At 31.7% G+C, this 16656-nt stretch overlaps 3 protein-coding genes across 8 annotated transcripts in view; 1 reads left to right on the plus strand and 2 right to left on the minus strand.

Moving 5' to 3' along the window:
• LOC105671037 (atrial natriuretic peptide receptor 1) overlaps positions 1 to 12389 on the minus strand; it is a 91428-nt gene extending 79039 nt beyond the window's left edge. Inside the window, exons 1-7 of one of the 4 annotated variants that reach the window (XM_067352851.1) lie at positions 12326 to 12389; positions 12126 to 12150; positions 11971 to 12049; positions 11262 to 11470; positions 7004 to 7174; positions 6353 to 6527; positions 5973 to 6181 (exon numbers count right to left, since the gene is read on the minus strand). In XM_067352851.1, coding sequence (XP_067208952.1) covers positions 5973 to 6181; positions 6353 to 6527; positions 7004 to 7174; positions 11262 to 11280 — 574 coding nt within the window. In that variant the 5' untranslated portion in view covers positions 11281 to 11470; positions 11971 to 12049; positions 12126 to 12150; positions 12326 to 12389. Of the gene's footprint in view, positions 1 to 584; positions 1800 to 5972; positions 6182 to 6352; positions 6528 to 7003; positions 7175 to 7482; positions 7909 to 10946; positions 11227 to 11261; positions 11471 to 11970; positions 12050 to 12125; positions 12151 to 12325 lie in introns of those variants that run through there. The other 3 variants (XM_067352852.1, XM_067352850.1, XM_067352849.1) reach the window with 3 other exon arrangements.
• A 135-nt stretch (positions 12390 to 12524) lies between these two features.
• Vps60 (vacuolar protein sorting 60) lies at positions 12525 to 15469 on the plus strand. 2 transcript variants are annotated; one of them, XM_067352881.1, is made up of 5 exons: positions 12525 to 12735; positions 12907 to 13224; positions 13305 to 13532; positions 13699 to 13785; positions 15255 to 15469. In XM_067352881.1, exons 1-4 carry the CDS (start codon positions 12667 to 12669, stop codon positions 13747 to 13749), a joined length of 666 nt encoding a protein of 221 aa, XP_067208982.1. In that variant the 5' UTR covers positions 12525 to 12666; the 3' UTR covers positions 13750 to 13785; positions 15255 to 15469. The 2 variants fall into 2 exon arrangements, with proteins under 2 accessions (XP_067208982.1, XP_012220008.1); XM_012364585.2 differs by lacking the exon at positions 15255 to 15469 and having other exon boundaries at positions 12526 to 12735; positions 13699 to 14035.
• On the minus strand, positions 13938 to 16627 carry LOC105670826 (tubulin epsilon chain-like). Of its 2 annotated transcripts, none has more exons than XM_012364553.2 (9): positions 16257 to 16627; positions 15915 to 16147; positions 15723 to 15841; positions 15458 to 15646; positions 15110 to 15361; positions 14905 to 15051; positions 14675 to 14824; positions 14414 to 14588; positions 13938 to 14250 (listed from the first exon to the last, which is right to left on the minus strand). In XM_012364553.2, exons 1-9 carry the CDS (start codon positions 16279 to 16281, stop codon positions 14104 to 14106), a joined length of 1437 nt encoding a protein of 478 aa, XP_012219976.1. In that variant the 5' UTR covers positions 16282 to 16627; the 3' UTR covers positions 13938 to 14103. The 2 variants fall into 2 exon arrangements, with proteins under 2 accessions (XP_012219976.1, XP_012219984.1); XM_012364561.2 differs by having other exon boundaries at positions 15723 to 15838; positions 16257 to 16625.
• Between the last annotated feature and the right edge of the window lie 29 nt (positions 16628 to 16656).

The raw sequence follows: 16656 nt of genomic DNA on the forward strand, positions 1-16656 counted from the left end.
TAGCGCCATATGTGTACACGAATATATTTGCTTCTGTTGCCAATATAAGCCGGGGTCAAAAGCAAAAAGCAAAAAGTTCGAATATTTATTATCACAGCAGCTGTTTTCTCGTCATCTTGCACGGTTTTTACGACTCGCGCAAATCGCCTCGTTTGTTTTTGCGCCCGCGATTAATGTTGCTACAGAAAAACAAAATAATTTGCGAAACTACGATCACGATTTCGGATTGAATAGCATACGACGATAAAAATAACACGCAAAGTCGAAATCACGAACCACTGTTTTTTGCAAGCTCTTCTTCAAGATGTGACAGAAGAGCTTGAAACCGATTGTATATTATACATTTTTTAGCACTATTTTTTAATAATATTAATTAAAAAATTTTTTTAATTCTTTATGTAAAATTTTTTACATACTTAAAATTTTTTAATACATGGAAAAGTGTCTAAAACGCTTAGCAGTGGGATGTCACGTGCTTTCCGGTCGAAAGAAGAAATAGCTACACGCACGAATGAGCAATTTCGAACTCGAGATATCTCGACAAGACAAATGAGGAAACCTTGTACGAAATCTACGCGTCTTACCAGACCGGTGGTCCTTTTAACGGCAAAAGACACGCGTGTATCGAACTATATCGCTTGCGACCGTATCTTTAGGCATTACGTGTCCGCGGCACAATGTTTTTCAGCAGCTTTTTCACTGCTAAAACGATTTGTTCACTATATCCAGCTACATTCGCGAAGATCAATCATCGGACTATCGTCTCTCGCGATATGATTTTCATTTAATCGCGTCACAAGACACGTGTTGCACGCGTTCATATCTCTCGGAAACAGCCGGTCTCGTAGACAAATCGATGATAGCATCGCGATCGAGACTGATCGATGCGCGATCGGGTCGATCGCAGCGTCCAATCTTCCCTTCTGTCACATTTTTCGAAATAATTATTCATCGTTCCGTTTGACCCATCGGACCGCTGCGATCCACGTATCGGCTCCGTTTTCTCGATCGATCGCGACGTAATCGTCTCGATCACCACGACTCCCGGGCTTTCGGCTCGCGCTCTCTCGGAGCAAGCTCGGAGCGCGCGATTGAAACTGAGAGCGAACCGAAGGAAAGCACGGTGCTCCGGATCGCCCACCGAAGTCGACGATCGCTCCTCCTCTCCGTTCTCATCTTCTCTCTCTCTCTCTCTCTCCCTCTTTGCGTCTCTCTCCCTACCTTCTCTCTTTTCCTCCCTTCGATACCGCCGCCCCCTACTCCCTCTTCTCTCTTTATCCATCGCGCGATCTGTCTATCTGTCTATCTTCGCCACCGGGTCTCTCTTTATCGCACCCCCACATCGCGACACGCCAACTCGCTCTAGCCGAGCACGAGTGTACCACTCGGAGATCGTGTAGGTGGACGTCGTTGTGCGCCTCCACGAAGGTAGACAACGAGGAAGCGGAACGCATGCGTCGATCCTCCGTACACCCTCCGAGTGCACACCTTTCATTCCGCACCGAATTGCCATGAAGCACGGATAGAGTGTTTTGGAATATCAGACGATAAAAATAAAATCACCACCCCAAAGTATTCTCTCGCCTTAAATATCGCAAACAAATATCTCAGAAATAAATCCCCTGATAGAGAACGACAGGTATCACTTATTTTCAGCAAAGTTTCTATCAACTGTCTTGTCTTGATTTTGTCTGTGCGAGATTTACGAAAAACAAAATTGCAGATACATACTTGATAAGACGCGTTGCATTGTGAATAGAAGGATTTGCGCGAATTAAACTTCGATAATATAAATGGATTAGAATGCAAGTTTGTTGCTTGGTTAATTTTCACTTAACTTTAACTTTACAGAAATTGCATTTGGAACTTATTTGCGAACAAGTCCAAAGTTGGAAATGGAAAAATTGCAACGAGTAAATATCTCGCTCAACATTTTTGTTAAGAAATTAAAAAAGAAACGTCAATTTCAAACTTGCCATAGAATCTGTTGTCAAAATACGTTTCAGTAGCTCAGAGATACGAAGGCTTGATAACATTTGATTGAATCTTCCTGTAAATATTAAGATTTAAAACGTTTTTTATTTTCTTTGTACAAATAGCAACGCACAAAATGTCATATTAAATATTTATTTAATGTCTTGACAACGTCAAGAACATTTTAAACATTAAAGGCAAATAAATTTTATCTTGTGAACATAAATCTATTGCCTCAAGAAGTGACAAAAAAGTTTAGAGAGTGTTAATATCTCGGCAAAAATATAATGGGACGTCTTCCTATCGCACGCTTTTATCGATAACATACCACTCTACCTGCATGCCCGCAAATATTGCAGAAATAGATTTTACAGTATCTGAAATCACGTACGCGTAACAATACTGAGTGGGAATTATCGATTAATCAGAGATTGCAATCACTAAATGTGTGTGCCGAACAAATCTATTCTTCATTACTAGTTAACTTCTGGCATAGATATGATACTTTCTAACATGTAAAAGCAATATTATTAGAGAATCACGAAGTAGATAAAGAATGATTGTTTCTTGAGTACGAAAATACTAATAAATAAAATGAAAGTTTTAGAGTGATATAAGAGACTGCTGAAAAATATGTAATCACAGTTATTAAAAATGTATGAAGATACTTATATTTATTGGGTCTGACATTCCTTTCTATTCTAAATTATTTTGCAACCATAGTCACGAGTGCGTGTTCTTTTCACATCCATTATTTCTGTCAAGATTGGTTCTCTGATCTTTGAAGTGAAACTGTCGAACTGTCGAACATGTCATTTACGCAACAAGTTGCCTACGTAGCCCTTTTATCGTTCAAAATAGCTTTCTAACTGATGTGAAAGAGAGAAAGGAAGGAGGGAACCATCGAGATATATCTATCGTAACCAATATTCAAACTCAAATTTGCACAAATCAAATCAATCATGATAGCAATATTAAAAAATAGATATCATGACGACATATATTTAAAACGCACACACACAAAGATTCTTATAAAAGAAACAGAGAGAGAAACTTTACGAAATACATATATGTAGAATTTGTATTAATCTGTTCGAAGCATTATTAAATACCTGCCAAAGTTCTGATTGAGACATTCGTGTATTTTAACAGCAATTTAATTTAAAAACTAGTGAAAATATTTGAAAACAACTACAGACACAATGTAAAGTATTCTAATGAATGTTTGCTAAAAAAATATAGGTTCTAAATCGATAAAAAATAAACAATAAGAAAACGGAAATGTAGAGAAAATAAAGCACTATACATTTTTAATAAATATCGGGATATAGTTATATGCAGATGCTTTGCATCGCATGGTCGTTAAAATTTTTCTTAAGACTCCTAACCGTTCCTTCTGGCGAGTTCGGAAAACTTAAAAGCACTCGCTTACGTTCTTATCATCAAAGACATAACTTTTGATGGTACTCGCTCTCAATCTTAATGCTCTTATGCCACTCAATTTTGCTGCAAACTTGCGATATTTGTGCGACGCGCAAAAAATTGACATAAGTACTTATTTGCATATACTCTCGTAAGAGCACACGTCTACTGACGATGCATTTAACAGCATGTGCAGATATAAGCATTTATGACCGATATATTTTACGCATGACATTCACAAATATCAACTCGTTTTGCATTGGATATGTGTGAGTGACACTCACGTTACTGCATGTAATAAAGTTCTCCAATTTTCAAGTTATATGAAAGCGCTTATTCTCTTATCTCTCGCGCAACTTACACATCATAACTTTTCCCACGACATAGTAACGTATAGGAAAATCACAAGTTATAATATTACGCTGAAACTTCAATACGTTTCGTGCCGCGCAAGTCATTAAAGATCCACGCTGAACTTTCCGTTTTATTTAAAATAAAAATGTTTTATATTTCTTATTTATCTTATATAATATTTCTTATCAACAAATTAATAAATCTCACAATAAAAATTCCATAAATAAAAGGTATAAAATTAGCGTGGTGCGAAACGTATAAAGTAGTATATTTATATAAGCAATACAAAAATAAAAATTATTTTTCTTGCCTTCTTTACAAAACTGTAAAGAACAATTTAACTGAGATTGTTGATATTCAGAAAAAAAGAAATAGTTTTAGATATATATTGATAAAGATATTATAAATCTTCATATCTGCATATGCAAATGTTATATAATACAAGATATTTTTGTTATATATTTAATCAAATTTTTATGGAAAATTTTATACTTCTTTTACTGTTGCATATATTGTTACCAATATAAATTTTTACCGACGCAAGATCTCTGTCTCTCATAAAATTCTACGTAAGATATTTTCAACAGTTGATAAAATACTTTGGCACGCGAAATATTGATTAATATTTGCTAATACTGTCAACTTATATCAAAATATAGATTGTGTTTTACGTGTTTTGTTCATAAAATATATATCTTAATAAAATTCAGTCTATTTATACCTTTATGAAGCACGTTACAAAATTATCTATCAACAATTATTTTTATTTCACTTATCAGTTTGCTTCTATTATAGAATTTTATCATGCACATTTGTATTTATATGTGACAGACGTTATCATCAAATGAAGGGATAATCCCGGACGAAAATCCTTGTAACACTTTAAATAGATACCGATAATCGTGTAAATTCATTAAGGAAATGTTTAAATATATACGTAATGACGTGTAAAGCCGTGTGAGAAGATATCAATAATAGAAATGTCCAAGCATGATAAGTTACGCGATAACGTGCAAAATGATATGATAAGGCACGGTTCACCTAATGATTAACGAGAATTAAACAAAAAATGACGCAAATACTTTTATCCATTAAAGATGTTACAAATAACAATATCCGCTCACTTATAATTATATATTTTGCATTCAATAATTGAATTTTCTTAACAGTGCTTCTACAATGAATTTGCCATTCAAGAAATAGAGAAGCTTTTCGTAATGTAATTTAAATATAAAGTAATATAATTTTAAAGTTAATTTTATTTTTGAGATCACTGAGATCTATATACTTTTGCAAGATTTATCATTATGTTGAACATTGAGAAAAAAGTAATTACGATCCCGAAATGAGAGAACGGGAACAACAAGAATTATAACTATGGTAAAACCTCTCGAGATGATTAATGTGTGGCATGTATCACCTTTCCCTCATGTCACCCGATATGTATATTGATTGTTGTCGAATTTATAGCGAGTGTTTAAAGCAACGCTTCCATTAATGGAGCGATTCGAAAATACACTCTCTCCAACAAACTGTTGTTTTTTTTATATTATCGATTATTAGATAATATAAAAATACAATCATCCTATACGATAAAGCGTGTGATTTGAAAGTATTTCAACATAAAAAATAATTACTCTTGCTAGTATAAAATACTGATAAAATGCATATTAATTTTAGATGTATCGTCAAAGTACGACAAATTAAACTACAATATTAAATTACAATATTAAATTGTAATTTTTTATTTATTAAATGATATTTGCATATTAATCTTTATGCGATCGCAACCATATGTCTTGTTGTAAAAAACCGAGTAAGTAAATATAAAAGATTAGCAGTATACTTATCTCTAATTTGTCAATTTAAAGTAACAAAAGTTATATTTAAATACTTGTTTACAACGTTTGGAGCGTCATTGTCTACGATTCAATCAATTAAAGCAAAGTTATGCGATAAGTATATAGAGATAAACATGACGCGATGATTAATATCTCCTTAATCTAAATTCAATGTAATGATATTTTTTAAGAGGAAGAATAATAATAGATCATATATGATAATTATGTCGTTATGTGAATGAGAGTGTATATATCAGTAATTAACCCTTAAATCTGTACAAAGTCTTTCATATTTCTTAAAAAATCATCTTTCTGCTGTGCTTTCAAGCAAAAAACTTTTGACATAAGTAACGTAATAATTATTTTTAAAAAATTACTCACCACTGTAGAAATGGCCAACGTGATCTCTTAAAGCATCCGCATAATCACTAGGGGTTGTAGCTTCAACGTCGAAAGTGCCATAAGTAATGTCGTGCTCCTTCTTGATAAATTCCACCATTGACTTCATCATAAGCTGACACGTATGCCTACCAGCAACTTGGCTTCGACCGTTCGTTGCATAAACGAGATGCACTTTACGCCATTCGTAGCTAATTAACAGAAAAGAACTTTCTTATATTATGATCGTCTTATTTGCACAAATAAAATGTAATAAATCATTAATAATCTCTCTTGCAGAAATGTATAAAAATAAAGAATAAATTTAATTACAATAACAGTACAATATACACTTTTGTAGAAAATGTTTGAGTTGTACGTACCGATTCATTACAGCTACAAAAAACTTGGCGATATCCCTAAAGGCCAAACTTCCGATTCTTGTCGTCATAAAGTATTCGTCTTTACATTCGATTTTTTTCTCAGTAAAATCAAAAGTAAAGCCTCCCGTGGTAATCAACGGTGCACCCAAATATTTTACCACTCTGCCAACGACCGCTATGAAAAAATCAACAATTGGACTTAGAGTAAAAACAGAAAAAATAACAAAAAAAATATATATAATTTTTCTAAAAGTTATATGTAAAAATATTGCCACTCCAAAGAAGCATATAAAGAAAGTAAAATTAATAAAAAGTATTAATATAAAACTTAAAGAAACTAAATCTCCTAAAATTCAAATTTCTCGTTGTCATAATACAGCTGCATTTAAATCATTTTGACATAACAATTTTAATGCTGCTCCAAAAACAGGATTATGGAAATTTTAACGTAATACATCAGAACAAATCTTAATTAATGAAACAGATTTCTCAGTTTAAATGTAATTTATGTGCGGCTTCAAACATAATCTCGGAAAGATTTTAGAGTTATTTGTTTTCAGAAACCGCAGTTCGCTCGCCATTATTCTTATCGTAATAATTACATTTTAGAAATATTTAATAAAATTTAATAAAAAGATTAAGATAACATACCAACGCAATAATCGCATGCCGGCCCGAGAAATAAGTGCACACAATGCGAATAACTGTCAATCGCACCAATTTGCGCATACATTGCATCGCAATGGTCATCCAGCGGCAAAAATTTAAGTTGCAACCAATACGGCAACAAATTTCGCGATCTTGCTTCATATACCGCTAAATCTGTGAATAAAGAAAATATCCTTGTAATGAAAAAAATACAAAAAAAATTATTTTTTTTAATTTTACACAACGAAATAATAATCAGTAATGATAAAAATTTTCGTTTTTCTATTTTATCGTCTATAATATAAAATTATCGTATATTATAATCTTATCGTCTATAATATAAAATTTAATCGCGCGTTATATGACATATGTAATTTGAAAATTAAATTAGATTCCGTGTTATAAAATTTACATCGATAAATAAATTTAAGTTTTTGAAATATTGTATGAAACTCGATCTTAGTTTGTCCGAATGGCCTTACCAAGAACCGGAAGGACCTTAGGTAAAGAAATATCGAAGCTTGGATCCGCCGGCAAAAGAACAGCCACCCTCAGCTCACAAGACACAATGCCATCGCGGCTCGTACTGCACAACGTTTCACAATCGCGATGCAATTGCACTTCGCGGCACGTCACTTTACCTTCTACCCCATACATTAACCATAAAATCGTCAGCATGAAGATCCTGCGGGATTCCATGAGTGTGCAATCGAGAAAGCGACGCGGTTAGAATTGAGTCGGGCTTTGAGTTAATCCGCAACGAAAATAGCGAAACATTATCCTTCTGACGTCACGTATAACACATCACTGTCACCATTTGATAAATATCTTTTTCATCGCGAGAAGCTCCTCACTACGAATCCCTGATTTAACTCACTCGCCGCCGTATTGCAGCCGTTTTACGATTTCTGCAACTCATTCATGCAATGCACTCACGTCTAACGTACATAGTAATATAGTCAACTAGAGCTCAGACAAAAGATTCAAACATTTTGTATTTGAACAATTCAAATTAAAACGAGCGTCTAATTCAGATATCTCGGACAGTAAAGAAAATTGGAGTAAAAATAGTATGCATTAGAAACAAAAAAGAAACAACTTTTGTCTGCTTAATTTTACGCAGATGTCAATATCGACATTTTTATTATTAATAATTTATGGTCAATTAAAATAAATCAGAAACTGCAAATGAGACAAGAGAAACAAGACAATGAAAAAGAATAAAAGATTAAGAGAAAATAAGAGAATATATGAGAGAAAAACGAACAAAAAAGACTGAGAAGAAAAGAAAGTGTTTAATATAACTTAAATAACTTAATATTAAAAATTGTAGCTAGAGTCAGCTAAATCAATAGATATATATATTAAATGCTATAAAATTTTTTAAGTATCTATTTATCGCATACTTTTTACAATATCAAGTCGTCATATCTATCTGTACTCACTACAAGAGTATATTACATAACGATACAAAATGCCACGTGACTATTGCAGAAACAATTAATATATTATGTATAATAAATAAGAAATAAACGATAAATTACTTACCTTAAAATCTGCCGAAACTCGATGTCTCCCAAACTTTCTCCTCTTCTCTGCGATCTATCGATAGCCTCTTTCGTAGCACTTATAAAACACATTGAGTTATGATTGTGCAATAATTTATACGACTGTTTTCCCGGTGTAAACTTTATCACATCATTACAAAAGAAAGCTCAAAAAACGTACGAAATTGCACGGAGCTAAGATCGACACTCACAGCATTTGTAAGTAGCAAAGAAAAATAAAAAATTGCGTAGTTAAAATCGGAAATAATTTATAAAAAAATCTTATAATATTCGTTGCAATCGTAAGTTGAGATATAATAATAATATGAAGCAATTTACTGCTCAAATATCGTCGTGCGAACGGTAACAAGGTGATAACGCGCGGACAACAACGCGCGTACATTGCGTACAAAAAATAAAAACAACCACCGAGTTACGCATTAAAGTACTTCGATAGTAGCTTGCAACGTTGGTCTGCGAATTTTGCAATCTAAGACGCAGTTTGTGCGCTATCACCTATTATTCGCCTATTATGGCCTACACTAAAGCCGAATAGAATGGCAGCGGAAATCGTATTATTACCTTTCGTATTGCGATCACGAAAAATATTATAAGATTTCCCACATTTCCCACAAATAATTAGATTCACTGTTCGCATAATTAATTTACTCCCGCAATTAGCGACTCAGATACTTTATTGCACGCAAATATATACCTTTAATTGTAACTAATAAATTTTTATTCGCTTGCTATAATATGAAATAAACACTAAACATTTTGAGATGTAGATATATTTATTTTGTGATATGCGGTGAGCATAGAAATTGACGAAAATACTTTGGCTTTAGCATAATCACGACGGGTGCAAAATTAATACCACGCAATTTTTTTATTTCCCTTTGCCGCATGCTTGCTGCGGACATGAATGTCGACTATATCATAACTCCGTGTGATTTTGCGCTTCTCTCAAGTGTTTTCTTTGCCATGATGTTCGCATCGAGAAAACAATGTTGTATAAAATTTCACGCAATCATAATTGATTGTGTTTCATAAGTGCCATGAAGACGTCGATGGATCACAGAAGAGGAAGAAATCCGGAAGGCATTGGTCTTTAGCGGACTTTAAGGTAAGTAATTAATCATTTATTTAATGTCTGTTATTTGTGAGATATTAATTGTTTCTGCAGTGAATACATAGTATTTTGCATCGTTAAGAGATTACTTTAAATATAAAATTTATGCAAAATTTATCTGAATTTATCTAAATTTATCTAAATTTTTATTAATAAATCAAATTTACAGATGTTTATTTTATTAATGCCAGCTATTAATTTTTGAATACTTATTCGATCCATTTTTTGACCTTAACTTTTAATAAAAATGTAGGAAAAATGCTAATCTCTATTATAAGATACTCTATTTTAATATTGCCCGTAAAATGTTAATAAAAGAAATATTAGAAAAATATTTGTAAAATATGATATTTTACAGGCAAATAAAATAAAATATTTCAAACTAGAAATTGATATTTTTCACGCATTCTTATTTAGAAAAGATCTAAAATAAAATTAAATAAATATTCCTTAATTGACAAAACTTTAAGACTAACTTTAACTATTCTGAATATATTTGAATTAATGCGTTTGACTCATATATATATTATTATGCATTTTATAAAAAAGTTTTATATTTAAACTGTTCAAATATACCTTCAACTCGATTATTATTTATATATCTAATGCCCTTTCTTATAATAAAAATACAAACAATACAGATCGCACATATTTATTTTTCACTAATTCGTTAGACAAAAAATAAATAAATTTAACAAGAATCTATTTTAAAAAATATTTAAACAGTGTTAAAAATTTTTAATTAAATTTAAACTTGTTTAAAGTTTTTTTAATATGCATTTATTTATTGTAATTTTTATAAAAAGGAAATCAAAATAGAAAAATAAATTTTTAATTTTCTATTCCGAAAATTTGAACCAATTTCACCGAATCAATTTCTTTCAATTGTTTTTGGTTTACAAATTTCTTGTAAGTAGCGTATTTATTTAACACCAATATAATTTATTAATCACACATTATTATTTAAAAAAAAAACGGAAAAATAATTTAAAATTTTAGTAATTGTAACCGAGTTATAGTTGACATCAATGCAACTATTAATTTCAAAGCTATTTAGACATACTATTTAATCGCTTTTTAATCATTCCAGGAATTCTATCAGTGAATCTATACGCAATTGTGATTGCCGAAGAGAATGTTTATGGGCAAGCTGCCCACGAGCAAACTTGCCAGATCTAAATCCACCAATGACCGACAAAATTTTTGAGTATCCATTAGCATTTTGGCATTGCACAGGTACGCTGTTTCACGTATTTCAAACACAAACCTGATTTCAGAAATAAAAAGCAGACTTCGACTGTGGTCATTCGCTTAAGAGTCGAGAAAATATGATGAAGAATATATATGACTAGAAAAGAACATCATTGTTCGTGCAAGCGCGTTGATCAGTTCTACGCGAGTGTCCAACCGCGAGACCACAATTCACATCGAGATTGCCGGGAATACTGACACTTCGATCCGCGAACCGCCTTGTCCTAGTGACAAGTACTTACACACGCGTCTCGCCGCCCCGTATTATCACGGATATCTCGCGTCGATTGATAATAGTTATCGAAAAACTCTGATCTGCACACTCACTTACCTACTCCCACCTGCCGCATCTGAAGTTGTCATTCCATTTCATCTCGCAGAATCGAGTTTCTGTAAGGATTCTCTCAACCTCATCAAATACACCTCGAAGGATTGTCCGCGTGATTTTGCCGTCTGGTATTTTCCAGTTCGATGCTTCCCTGTTTCGTTTTACTTGTGGAATTTCTTTATCCGTGAATTTCTTGATGGCATTATTCTCATCTGCAAAATTTCAATTTGATATTAGTTTAAAATTTACAATTATAAATTCTAATCACATACAAAGCTTGAAATTGTTTTTTCAATATAATTTTTTTAATGTTATATATATGTTTTATATATGTTATGGACAAAGTGATAAGTGGGGCATTATACATAATGCCCGAAACCAGTCGAGCAGAGTGATAAATATTTGTTAATTTATCACTCGGGCAATATAAATAAAAATAAATATAAATAAATGTATATATATATATATAAATATTGATCACTCTGCCCGACAGATCTCGGGCATCATGTATGACTTCATTGATCACTTTGTCCATAAGATATATAATAAAATATAATCTCACAATTAAAATATTTTATACTTGAATTATTATTTTCTTTAACATTTATATTTTTAGCATAAGTATAATATATTTATTAAAATACAGCAAAGTTCGAAGTGAAAATACAGTGAGAAAGTTTTTGGACTCAAATATATCTTAGATAATATTCACCTATTTAGTAAGACAAAGTGACTTTCAGCATATTAAACTCAGTTACATCTTGCCGAAGTCTTCGCCACTCTTCGAAATGCTATAATTTTAATAAACTTATTAAAAGAGACTCTTTTAAGAACGATTTTTAATATATAATATAAATCTTAACATACTTTACGCTATGACGCCATTTTACGCCTGTTGTTTAGTAGTTCAGTTTTCGTACGCATCATCGGTTACGAAAGTACAGTAACAAATGAAAAAAAAAATAAAGAATTATTGTAAATGATAAAATGCTTTGATCAATAAAACAATGCACGGTAAAAGTTAGTGAAGTACCCATGAATTGATCCTATAATTATTGATTTCTTACCGATATAAAGAAAGAAAACTCCAAAATTTAAATTTTATCGCTGAGTTAACGTTTTGACCGTTGATATTCATAATCCGATGTGTATGAGTATCTAGATATAAAAGTGCTTGAATGACGTACTGTTAGCGATTTTAGCGCTCCATGCGACGGTATGTCGTATTACTAATCGATTTGCTAAGAACTCGACTTTTCCATCTCATCATCTGATGAATCATAGCTTACGTTGCGTGCACTGCGCGCGCTGCGTAGATATTTTTAGAAACACGTTGTCTGACATTTTGACAGATAATAAATCTATAAAAAATTGTCTTGCCGTGTAGTGTCAACATTAATTCTCAAAAATGAATAGGCTTTTCGGACGTGCTAAACCTAAAGAACCACCGCCAAGCATTACAGACTGCATTGCGGGGGTAAGAATGATAGTTTGTTATTATCAGAAAAATAATTGACATTGATTCGTATTTTCCATTCTTTTAATTCATTATTATGTCATTTTCCGTGTTTATATCGGAAAAAAATTTGCATAATTTGCTACATACAGTGTAATATATCTTAAATTGTAAGTTTAATATTTTATCAAGGTTGATAGTAGAGCGGACTCTGCAGAAAAGAAAATAGCTAAATTAGATGCAGAGTTGAAAAAATACAAGGATCAAATGGTTAAAATGAGAGATGGGCCAGCTAAGAATGCAGTAAAGGCTAAAGCACTGCGTGTACTAAAACAGCGGAAAATGTATGAGGCCCAAGTGGACAATTTGCGCCAACAGGCATTCAACATGGAACAAGCAAATTATGCCACTCAAACGTTAAAGGATACTCAAGCAACTGTAGTTGCTATGAAAGATGGTGTCAAGCAAATGCAGAAGGAATTCAAAAATATTAACATTGATCAAATTGAAGTAAGTTAAGAATATTCTCAACAAGTCTTTAAACTAAACTTTTGACTCCATATTATACATGTTGCTGTTTTCTTGTATAGGATTTACAGGATGATTTAGCAGATATGTTAGAACAAGCGGACGAAGTGCAAGAAGCAATGGGTCGTAGTTACGGAATGCCAGAAATTGATGATGATGAGCTCGCAGCTGAACTAGAAGCTCTTGGCGATGATCTTGCTTTGGATGAAGATTCCAGCTTCTTAGATGATGCTATAAAAGCACCTAGCGCTCCAGATAAAGAACCTGGAGCAAGTTCTCTCAAAAACAAGGTCTATATTTTAATAAAACTATTTGTTTATAATTAAAAAAGTAATATATTACATATTATTCACAAAAATAGGAAAAACTAAAATAAAATACAATTTATGTTATATAAAAAGCACCTTAAACTAGTAAGACAAACTAGTAAGACAAATATATTTATCTATTTTACAGGATGGTGTTCCAGTGGATGAGTTTGGTTTGCCACAAATACCTGCCAGCTAAGTTTAAGGATGCATCAAAATTTGTGAATACAATAACGTAAGCTTAAGAATATTCAAATACATACCCAAAGATACATGTTTCTTTAAGAAAACAGCTTTTTTTAATCAACACTCCTGATGCGACAGAAATATTTAACACAGCTTTACTGACAAAACTTACAATAGATGTTCAATTCCGTACTAATAGAATTTTGTCATTATCTTTAAAATTATAATTTTTATTAAAATAGTATTATGTTGTACATATATATTAGAAAGATTAATAAATATTAATAAATACAAAGAAATCTTTCTGCAGCATATGAAAACAATATGATACATTTCTATTCTGTCTGCAGGTGTTTTTACAAACTGTTTAACTTATTTGTAATCTAGAAATATTTGTTTCTTCCATATTGCGTATTTCTGTATAACATTCGTATAAATTGAGAATATTTTCTTTGCTTTCCATGAAATGTGTTTCTTCAAATCCATGTACTTGTGTATAATGATGAACATGTGCCTGAAACGCAATTTTATACTGTTTCACCATCGTGCAAATATACTATTTTTAAAGAGTTTTAAAAATATTTTTATACATTTATTCAAGTCAGAAAAATGCTTTTAAAAAATAAAAATAGTTATATCTATTTTCTGAAGAAATATAGTTTAGTTTCACTTTATACCTTTTTTTTATACAATTTAGAAAACTCTTGAATTATATCTTTAAATAGTAAAGACATGGTTGATGAATTAAGAAGACACAGCAATGATGAAGAGTGTCCTGCTGGTGGAATGGAACATAATCCTATTTTCATACAATCTCTACTCCACGAAGTAAACTTTGACTTGTTTTGAAACCTATATATGAAGAGTAATTATAATTAATAAAAAATAATTATTAGATTCTACAAATACGTATATTGAAAAAAAAACAAATTAAATACCTTTCAATGTTTCGTTTCATATCGCTTAAAGTAGTATTTCCTCTTGCAATATGTGCAGCGGCAAGAATGACAGAGGTAGGCTGAAGAGGATCTAATTTAATCAATTGATTATTTCGCGACCACGCATTAGTGAACAATTCATCCTGCAATCTTAAATATTGATAATGATATTTCAGTATTCTTATATGTCTGATTTAAGATAAAAGTTTAAGAAGAGAAAACTAATATACTTTATTTCTTGCATAGAGCACATATTTGGAGCAGATAAAGTTATAGGGCTGATGCTACTAAATATATAATGTAATTTTGGATAAGGTACTAGATTTGTAGCCACTTCATTCATATCCATATTTAAACTTCCTGGAAATCTGGATCCACTAAAATGAATTTTCTTTACAATGTTAATTTTAATGTTACTTACAAAATTCCAATTACCTGGTTAGATGTAAAAGCATACTGACAATAATACTGTTCATATCTTGAAATGGTTTACACGAGGCATTATAATTCATTTGAGTTGTGTTCTCTCGTTTATTCACTTGAGCATTGCATATATCTAAGAGAGCTTTATTTTCTACAGGAAATACACATGTGGCATGTTCTACAAGTTCTTGAGTTGCGAGCAAAGTGTTATAAGGTGCAGTTACAGTATCTTGCATATTTGCAGGATATACACACGATACAATCCTAAAATATTTATATTATAACTATGTCAATTTTCATTTTTATTTTCAGTTTATAAGATTTAATTAATTTAATTAATGATTATATTCATTAAAGTACCTTTCCACATGAGGGTAATTATCTTTTAATAGTTTTAAGGTTGCTGTACCTAATCCAGATCCAGTACCACCCCCTAATGAATGTGTTAACAAGAACCCATGTAATCTATCACATTTTTCTGATACATGTCTTATACTTTCCTCTAAACGATCATGATATTCTTTGCCATGAACATGATATCCTATTGCCCTACAAATCAATATATTATACTCTACTTCTGTTATTCAAAATGCTAATAATAAACTTGGTATTGTTTATAAATTACCAATTGTTTCCAGATCCTGGATAATTGGTTACAGTGCATGTTTGGTCAAATAATTGACGCAATGGGCCTTGTTTAAACCTAGATACAACACTGTCTTCCATATCAATTAGAACAGCCTGCTTTCAAAAATTATTTTATTAACCTGGTTGTATTATATTAATCTCAACAAATTAAATGGAAAAATGTATATACTCTAGCTTTGACTTTGGCCTTGTTTAAGTCAGCTACACTTTGAAAATTCAAGTTATCTATACTGTCTGGTACATAAAAAAAACTAGGAAACGCATCAGACAAATCATTGATATGCTTGACATGATTTCGTTGTCTTGTAAGTAAATTTACACCACCAGTGGTAGTCTGGATGCCATATTCATGCAAAGCTAAGGGCCAGAAAGCTGATCCTATCTGATTTCCGCATTGACCAACTAAAAATAATTCGCGTAAGGAAATTAATAAAAAATATAATATCTAAAATCCTATTTTATTTTATTTAGAAATAAAATCGTTATATCGGTTATACAGCTACGTATTTACCTTGTAATGTAATAAATTGGCTCATTGTTATATTTAAGATTAAAATCGTTCATATTATTCGTTGCTGAGACATGCGGATCTTTATATAATAAAAAATATTTTTTACAATAAACATTTGTTACTCTTGCACTGTATCAAATAGATTCAAAACTATAACCTTTAATTTACACGTGCACCTGTCACATGATACACGTGAAATTCTCAATCATATAATTCGAGATTATCGAGAAATATCTCTTGCGATTCTCGATTATAATGGATTATAGTAAAGCTGGTATCAAACTACGCATTGAAGATTGAAGATTAATGGCCGGAGCACAGACTTTTGCATAAAGCATAACGCATAAGCATAAGGAAATTGATTGGTCCATTTCCTTATGCATTTGCTTATGCTTATATA

The sequence above is a fragment of the Linepithema humile genome, chromosome 4 (assembly GCF_040581485.1).
Source record: "Linepithema humile isolate Giens D197 chromosome 4, Lhum_UNIL_v1.0, whole genome shotgun sequence".
NCBI lineage: Eukaryota > Metazoa > Arthropoda > Insecta > Hymenoptera > Formicidae > Linepithema > Linepithema humile.